This window comes from Durio zibethinus, chromosome 15 (genome assembly GCF_047325235.1).
Source record: "Durio zibethinus cultivar Kanyao isolate XHJ-2024 chromosome 15, ASM4732523v1, whole genome shotgun sequence".
Classification (NCBI taxonomy): domain Eukaryota; kingdom Viridiplantae; phylum Streptophyta; class Magnoliopsida; order Malvales; family Malvaceae; genus Durio; species Durio zibethinus.
This window is the reverse complement of record NC_143176.1, coordinates 2,901,847-2,910,836: the sequence shown is the minus strand read 5'-3', so window position 1 is coordinate 2,910,836 and position 8,990 is coordinate 2,901,847. Positions and strand designations below refer to the sequence as shown.

At 37.1% G+C, this 8,990-nt stretch overlaps 1 protein-coding gene across 6 annotated transcripts; it reads right to left on the bottom strand.

Moving 5' to 3' along the window:
* Positions 1–727: 727 nt before the first annotated feature.
* On the bottom strand, positions 728–8,236 carry LOC111301504 (uncharacterized). Of its 6 annotated transcripts, XM_022897224.2 has the most exons (5): positions 7,905–8,045; positions 6,664–7,082; positions 5,278–5,857; positions 4,684–5,187; positions 728–4,305 (listed from the first exon to the last, which is right to left on the bottom strand). In XM_022897224.2, the coding sequence occupies exons 2-5, from the start codon at positions 6,852–6,854 to the stop codon at positions 1,306–1,308; spliced, it is 4,275 nt and encodes a 1,424-aa protein (XP_022752959.2). In that variant the 5' UTR covers positions 6,855–7,082; positions 7,905–8,045; the 3' UTR covers positions 728–1,305. The 6 variants fall into 6 exon arrangements, with proteins under 6 accessions (XP_022752959.2, XP_022752953.2, XP_022752955.2 ...); XM_022897218.2 differs by having other exon boundaries at positions 4,684–5,857; positions 7,905–8,236; XM_022897220.2 differs by lacking the exon at positions 7,905–8,045 and adding an exon at positions 8,048–8,228 and having other exon boundaries at positions 4,684–5,857.
* Positions 8,237–8,990: the final 754 nt, after the last annotated feature.

Below are 8,990 nucleotides of genomic sequence, written 5' to 3'. Positions count from 1 at the left end.
CACATCCAATTATAGATTAGGATCCATCTGTTACATGTTTAACTTACTTATTTACTCACAATTCTTCTAATTACTAAACCATCCTTCTTTGGATTAATTAAATGGCAAGCATTGCAGCTAAGTATTAGTGTTATCCTTAATTTGCACAGAGATTTTGTATTTTATGTAACACTTAATGAAATTATTTGATACACTATTAATGAATTTTTTTTTTTTAACTTTATAAATGAAATTAATACGGTAAAACATGTCCACTTCCTTTTTAAATTAGTTTTTCTAAAAAAATATATTATATATACGAGTAAGAATCCATTTCTATTAATATAATTCTTACTCTTTTTTGAAACCTTTGATTAAAATTAAATTCATTATGCGTATGAACTAAAATAATACTTTTAAATTTAATAATTTTGATCTAAAAATCTAAGAAAGTAAAAACGTTACATTAACATAAATGGATCTTCTATTTATATCATCAGAAAGAAGGATCTTCGGTGTTCTTTTTTTCCTCACTGAAAAACTAGTATAGTGTCAGACCATGCATGCTGATGCTGCCATGCAAGATTCTCAACCCAAGTTCTCATCAATGGCTTATCTCAGCTGTGAAAGATATAATCTGAAAGCTCTTCTATTACCATCCATCTTCAACATCTATATACCACACACTCTCAGAACTATTAACATCTATATATATATATATATATATATACAACAACAATTCAGCATCTAATGAACCATTATCAACTTTTAATGATCATGAGTTCATCAACTAATGAACGATACTTATCACTGATCATAATGCCTTCACCATTCATTAGTGATATCGACAAAAGCATTTCCTTGATTCACATGCAAGTGATTTCAAAATGTGAAAACAGTTCCAACAAATATAATAAAATTATAAAAACAAGATAAATACTTCTTTACTATATTGGAAGACCTTACCTCCATTGGCTTTAAACCAAAGGTCCCTTTGTCAATTTTTATTCGAGGATTGCCTATATATTATCTAGTCTTTGGGATAACTTTGTAATTGCCTATGCAGAAGCCTCAAAAACTGCATAAAGTTTGCCCGACAGTATGTGAATAAAATAAATAAATAAAAACTCTGAGATCTTGCAAAGCTTGCACCGAATCTATTAAATCATCAAACTGCCATCATTTTCGTCATAGAAAATCATTTTTGAACCCCAAAAATTTTCTGTCTGTCAGTAGTCACGGAGAAGCTCAAGATTCGGTACCAAGTTTGATATGAAACATGCCGACGCACAGACAATCTAAAATTTCCCATCCCAAACAATGCGGCTACGACAAACTTGGAGCATAACAAAGTGCAGATCTGAGACGGCATGTTGAAGGCGATACAGCCTTAAAAGGACCCCGCTGCGGCACACCAGAACCTTCTGCAGTGCAATCCCACCTAACAGGACTTGTATTGGCTCGTCTGGAAGGGATTGGATGAGAGTTGTTATTTTGCAACACTGTTGGGTCACCTAATAAAGACTCCTCTGAGTGATAATGAGAAAAAGGATTCATGCTCCTTACACTATGATTAGGAACTAATGGCATTGAAATGCCAGATGATATTAATTGGCTTTCCCTCAAGTCTTCAAAGTGTTTGGCAATGTCAGCTATCTTGTTTGTTTCACTTTCAGGAGCATCATCAATGACAATGACTTCTTTACTGGAAAGAGCAGAATCCTCATTCCTATGTTGGCAATCTAGAGTTGCAACTTTCTCCATACGATATTTTGCAGCTGGACCTAGCTTGTTCTTAGGTCTATCCGGTTGAGTTGGCAAATTATAGTTACCTTCATACTTGCACAGCTCCATGGAGGTAGTTAAACCACAATCCATATGTTCATCGAGAAACAAGCCAGATGGAAATTGCAAAGGTGTTTGCGGTGTCGCAAGATTTGCATGGTTTCTATAGCCATTTGTCAATCGGACATCAAAAGATTGCCCCACCAAATAATTTGGATTCTGATAAAAGATTAAAGAACCCAGAGGTATTGCATGATTGAAGGGCAGGCCACTTTGATTCTGGATATTGCTAGAAGAGATTCCAGAAAAAGTTGGGAAGTTAGGAGTTAGACAATTACTCTGGGCACATGACTGGCCGTGAATAAGTGGCACAGATGCATCTTCCTCTTTGTTGACCACCATTAAGTTCTTTCCCATCAGCCTGAGAATGGGATTAGAAGAAGATGGACTAGCAGAATCACGGTCACTGCAACTGGAAAGCTTGACACCAGCATCAGGGCATCCTTTAAAAGGAATGGGAGCTGCAGGAGGTTTCATGACAGGGAGGACTATTTGTTCAGATCCTAAACTTGAACTGCTTGTCAGAGAAAATGTTTCTGGTCTTGCATCCAAATTATTAGGATTCAAACTGGGAATGGGACCATTTTGCATTTGAATGGCAGGCACCATCATTGAGGCCATTGTTCGTTGCCTTGATAGTTGTGACTTCTGATAATTTAGGGCAAAACCCTGAGAGGATCTCTCTTTTCTTTGGCAACAGCATGGCTGATCATCATTTTTAAAAATGAAAGGTCTCTTTTCAACAGATATTCTTTGGACTCTAAATTTCTCTCCTTCAAATGTTCTTTCTGGTCCTTCGCTTTTCTGATGAATTGCAGCACCATTCTCAACTAAGTGGTCAGACTTGCCAGTCGAGTAGCCAGACCTATCCTTGTCTATAGCAGCAGGAGCACCAACAAATGCTAATGGTTCTGCATACTTCAAATCTAACCTAGCTTCCACAGAATTAGAGATTGTTGACACTGCAGATATGGATGAATCAGATGAGTCCCCATCTAACAAATCAAGCTGATGATCTTGAGAGGATTGAATCTGGATGGTAGTCAATGATGAATTCCCTTGATAATCATCAGAACCCATATCTCTAGGACTAGGCAAAAATGATCCTGGTGGACCAGGAATAGGTATCGGATCAACCTCAGGAAAAGAGTTCCCTTGTGCCGAATCAAAATCTAATTCTCCTCCCATATTAGCAGTTTGCCCAATTATACCATGGCCAACTTCAGCACAAAACATTTTTGGTTTATCAACAAGACTAGACCCACTAGGGTCTGCCAGTCCTTCCCCCCCACACAAAGGTGTGCCGCAATCTTCGTTAGTCTGTAAAGAATTGGATATATTCTTGGAAATATTACTCAGTTTGTTAAAGTTGGTTTCTACTGACTGACTCAAACTAGTAACCGTCTCCTCAACAGATTCCAAACCATCAACTTTATCCAGAATATCCTCACTGCCTCTTGCAGAAGAATCTGTGTTCTCCCTCTCATCATGATCATAACAGTGAGGTTCCAGTTGTATGCTCTTCAAAGCCATGGTTTCCTTCCTCTCAGAAATACTTCTTCCTCTTTGTTCTCCAGCTCCCTGGATACAGCTTCCACCAAATGATAATTCTTCAGTTATCTCTATCCCCTCACACTGATTTTTAGCACCATCATGAACCAAGTTACATTCTTGATCTGCCTCAGGACCGCAGGCCACAGCCTCCTCATCTATTTCTGCCATAAAATGCATTCGACTCTTCCTTGTTGAATATTTCTTAACCAAGTTAGACCTAGATTCAACCATGGCTGACCTGCTGCTAGCAGACAGCACATTTTTCTTTTGTGAGGAAAATCTGAAGCATTTGGATGCAAACAATTGATGACTAATAGTTGCAGTAGCAGTGACATGAGTACCAGGATTACTATTTGCATCAATATCAACAATCATTTTGCTCAATGAAGATGGGCAATTTCCACCAGAGTTCAGAGATCTCACCATATGATTGTCATCTAGATGGGGATGGTCTTTGCTGAACTGATTTGCATTTTGCTTAAGTTGGTGAAAAGACCTCTCCACCTTGTTATGGATTTTGGCTCCAAACAAGGGACTCCTAACTCTCTTTCTTCCCAAAGAATGCTCCTTCTTATCAATAACTGGGGCTTCATAAACAGGCTTCTCTATCCTCTCAGATTTCTCAGGAGAAGAAATTGGATTTTCAGATGAATTTTTAAATTTGCGAACACAATTTCTTTCCACAAGATGATCACCTTGATGGGATTGGTCACTCTGAAGCCACAAGTGCCAAGTAACATGCTGGTTACATGTCAAAGGTCGATCTCTATCTCGTTTATTAGGCTTCCTTGAAAGACCTGCTTGTTTAGAGCACACCCTTTCCTTAAAGTTTCTAGAATTACTTGATTTGATTTGTTTTGGCACATGAGGTCTGTCACTTTTGGAACTTTCTTCTACTCCACAATATCCTTCTTGGCCGCCAACTATCTGTTTCAGAACAGTATAGCAACTAATTACCAACACTTAATACTTTGATCAGAAAATTTGCATCAAATAGGTCAAGAAAACATGTATTTTTTATACCTATTCTGGCTGCTAAGTAGATACGAAGGTCAATGTGAAACTTGTAATCGCAAACTACAAAAACATGGAGGGGATTCTGCTACTGAGGGCATATAAGGCTGTTTAATATATTCACTTCAAAAATACTTATGTTTCTAGGCATTTAGAAAGACAACCCAATCAGCTAGTTAAAGGCCAAAAATTTCTTCTTTTTGAATATTTCATTAAAACACCAAAGAAAGAAATATAAAATAATCTGGTACGAGGGCAGAAGACCCATATACAGAAAAGAAAGAGGTGTACCGTTGAAGAACAGGTCTTATGCGAGAAAAATTTTCTGCTTTGAGGAACAAGTTTGAGATTCTTGTGATGTTTTGGGGCATGGTGCCTCTTTTTTTTGGTTGAAAAGAATTTGTTTCCTACACCTCTTTTCAAAGATTGGTGCGCTCCAAGATCATCTCCAAGTTTTGACACTGATGGCAAATCATTAAACTTTGATAAAATCCGAAGTTTGGTACCATTGGCATCAACATAAACAGCACCTACATCGCCAGTATCCTCAGGATTAATTGGGGAAACTCTTTGATTTTTCCCTTCATCATATATTTCAAGTCTCTTAAAATCCTGTCCACAAATGTTTGACGCAGTGAACCAGCTTGTACCATTCCTCCTGTCAAGTTCTTCTAATGTGCACGGTTTGGCAGTAGCATAGACTTCTACCATCAGTCTTGTTTTCCGAGGCTTAATTCTATGCCTTGTCAGCCTAGAATCCACTGTCCATTTGGAAGTTGACTCAACAGAAAGGCACTGGTCGATGTGAGCATTCAAGGTGGTATTAGAAGAGGAAGAAAAAATTTTACAAACAGGGCAAACTTTTGAAGCCATCAATTCTGATACCATGATACAATTTGAAGCAATGTCTTCAGTCAAGCTACGATCAGAATGGGCACCAAATTTCACTATTAATCTGCACTTCTTGCTGGAGGGTCGGGTTGTGCTTTCAGTCTTTTGGGACTTAAAAGCAACAGCAGCTTGAACTTCTGCCGATCCTTCCACAGATGTATCAGTTTCTAATGGTAGGTTGGACTGCTTGTCAATGAGAACCGAGTCTATATCAGATTGAGAAACACTTGTTGTTGTAAAGGGTAAATCATTTTCATGTTCTCCGGATATGCACGAGCTATTGGCTATGCAAGTACCCGCTAGGTTATGGTTCGAGCGAGTATCATCGAATGACTCTACCACCACATGATCGGTTGACCCAGATAGCTCTTCATCGAATGTCCTTGTATTTTGCTTCTCAATTGGATTGGTTTCAACCACATATCTCTTTATGGATTGGTTTCTTACTGTATCAAGAGGCTGAAATGGTGGCAATGGATCCTTCAACCCATGCTTCGTACAAAGTTGCAAATTTTTTGGAGAAAACGGCCAATTCTTCTTGATATCCTTTCTTCGGGCAGTGAATACATAATCTCTACAGTACAAGATGTTCTTGGTTGTTAGTGACTAGGATAAATTTATGAAACATTTCATATGCTCAAAGCGGTAAGAAGAAAAGAAGCAATAACTCGTCAAAGAGTTTTCGTAGGGAATAAAAGGTTAAAATTTAGAAGACTCCGATATTGTATGCTAACTCAGGAAGGTGGGGGACACATGGACCATAAAAATACTCAAAAGAGAGTAACATATCAACAGTAAAGAAACAGCCAAGCAAAACAACACCCAAGATTCAGTGATCTATATATTAAACCGAACCCCCATACATCCACACACACACACACACACACACACACACAAAAGGAAAAATGAAAAGTACTCCCAGGCTCCCAGCCTGCTGCGTCATATTGTAAAGTGTGGAACAACTACACAGGTAGCAAAGAGAAACCAAGAACTGTCCAGCAGTTTGCTCCGAGCTAAAACCCCATGTATAAAGTGACGTGAAATCAAGAAGGCACAATCAAGAAATAAGAGCCAAGTACACGTTGACTAAACATCATCTTATGGCTGAAGGTATTAAGAGCAGTGAAGGAATTCATAAGCAAAAGCCCTCCAAAGACCAAAATAGAGGCAACATTGGGGGTGTTTCAATATATAATTAGGGCCCCCGTGTTGAACTGAGTCACCAGGCAACATCAAACTCTGTTCTGACCCAACAAAAGTCTCAAGACGAGATCAAAGAGAAGCTGTTAGAACGGCAATGAATAAATGTATCAAAGCTGCTATTCATTCTCAACCTGAAGAGAAAGCAAGATAGAGAAAAAGAAAATCAAACTAAATTACCTTATGGAGAACCTGGGGAGTGGGATTTGATGATGATAATGATGATTATCAAGAGACGGCCGTTTTAGCAGATCTACCTCAGGCAAGGGAAGCTTATGAGGTGGTCTCTCAATCTCATCACTACCACTTTTCAGCTGCAGAAATTGGCGAGGACATGGGGGATCTGGTGGAGGGTTTTCAATGGATAACATCTGATGAAAAGCTTCTCTCTTCTTGTGCTGTTTTTACAACAGTCACAAGCACACTGATACTGCTTCTATCTCCAGGACTGCCCCTGATCTTCAGCATAACAGTACCCCTCTCTCTTCCTCTTTGCTTGTCTCTTATTTCTCTGAAGTAGTAGCTTCTGATAATTCCAAACCTATCAGCAGCGGCGACAGAAAGCAGTACTATTCACAAGATCAAACAATCCGTTTAGCCTGCAGTAGAGAGGAGAAAGAAGATGAGATCAAGAGTTTCCAGAAAGACCCACAAGAAGTAGAAGGTACTCAGAGATTCTAGAGCAGTGTAGAACGTAATTTTATGTGAAGGGAAGGAGTGAATTTGAAGCATTTGCTTTGATTGATCAAGTAAAGCACAAAACAAGCAAAGAACATAACCCGCAAGGAAAGATGTTGCTCAATAAAGTCTAAGGTTCATGGGGAGCGTTATTTTATGTGGGCGAACCCAGAAAAAAAAAAAAAGTCCGGAAATTTGAGACTTTGTGGCAACACCATCCACCACCAAAGTCTCAAGAAATGATCAAATCACATAAAAGGTAAATCATAGGGTAATATAGAGAATAAAGGTAAGGTTATTACATAAAATTTTGAAGCTGAGCAAGAAATTGAGCGATGCAGCGAATGAAGAAAGCTTTAGGAAAGGGAGCAAAGATAGAGACTTACAGGGTTAAAAAAAGACCGTTGAAAGTAGAGACAAACCCAAAAAAAAAAAAAAAAACATAAATCCCAATTAGTTGAAAGACCATAAAAGAAATCTAGTAAAATTCATGGACATCTTTATCCTCCTCCTTGAGCTAAGAAACAGCAAGAGTTGAAGGAACCCAGAAGCGCAGAAGACAAAGAGATGGTGAAATCATAGTCATAAGTAAGTTTCAACGTTGAACACAAGTGAAAAAGAACAAGTCCAACAAGAGACGCAGTAAAAAAAGATGGATGCTTTTAACAACAGCGGCTGTAGTAAATGTAGAAGAAATCCAGAAAGGATGAAATCAAAGAGAGTTTTTAGGAGAAAATACAAACCTTTGGAATTTGACTTTGAGGCAGTTTTGAAAGAGAATTTTTAGGAGAAACTAAGAGAGAAAACTGAGGTAATTTTGAGTACTGCCTAGGCAAAAGAGAGAGAGAGAGATGAGAATAAGAGAAAAACAGCACCACCCACTCACACATCAAAAGGGCATCAGGTTCTCTCCACAAAAAAGCGAGTTTATACCATTACCCACCAAGATTCACCCCCCCAACCCATCAGTGAATATGCGTTCAAGACTCAACAAAAAGAGAAAGAGAAGAAAAGAGAAAGCAAGGGCGACTGTTTTTTTTCTTATTGCGAAATACAAAAAGCTGTCCTACCCTTCATTTTCTTCCTTTTTTTTATCCTTGATTTTTATCAATCAATTACTGAAATGTCGGTTTTAGTCTCCTTGTTTTCTCCAATCCCAACCCTAATGTTGCCCGCTACAGGACAAGCTCATCCTCCTCTTTTAACAATTATTATTTCTATACTAATAAGGGATCGCAATATCACCATCCAAAACCAATATCCATACTGGAATGAAAAATCATATTTTTTTACCCTCTAATCAAATTTTCACCATGCACCTTTCTTTTTTTTTTTTTTTTTTTTTTCTTTTTGCCTAGAACAAGCCAATAATAATTAAAGCTTAAGAGCCTTTCTTTTTTTTTTTTTTATTTTAAGTTAAGGCTTAAGGCAGACAATATTCCGTCTGTTCTCTCGTGGTAGTAGGATTATGAAACGCAAAAGAAAACGTTGAATAAATATTAATAAAAAAAATAAAAAAAAATAAAAAAATTTAAAAAAGATACATATAATTTTTATTTAGATAATTAAAATTAATAAAAAATATTTTAATAATTATTGTTTAGATAAAAAATAAAAAAATGATTCATTATAATAATTTTTTTCAATTATAACTTTTTATTACATATGATTTTATAACACTTTTAAATTATAATATGTTTGTTATCTTATTTAACTTCACAATTACTGTTATATTAATGATTTTTAATCAAGTGAAACAGAAAAATATTTTATAAACATACATTGATGAATTTTAACCTAGTCTATTATCTCATAAACTCAAAAAATAT

Excerpts from the sequence above, each read along its gene's own strand:
- LOC111301504 (XM_022897218.2), bottom strand. The coding sequence starts at position 6,854 with ATGTTATCCATTGAAAACCCTCCACCAGATCCCCCATGTCCTCGCCAA. Across the intron at positions 5,858-6,663 it reads CTCCCCAGGTTCTCCATAAG|AGATTATGTATTCACTGCCC; the intron begins GTAATTTAGTTT and ends CTTGTACTGTAG. Across the intron at positions 4,306-4,683 it reads ATAAGACCTGTTCTTCAACG|ATAGTTGGCGGCCAAGAAGG; the intron begins GTACACCTCTTT and ends GTTCTGAAACAG.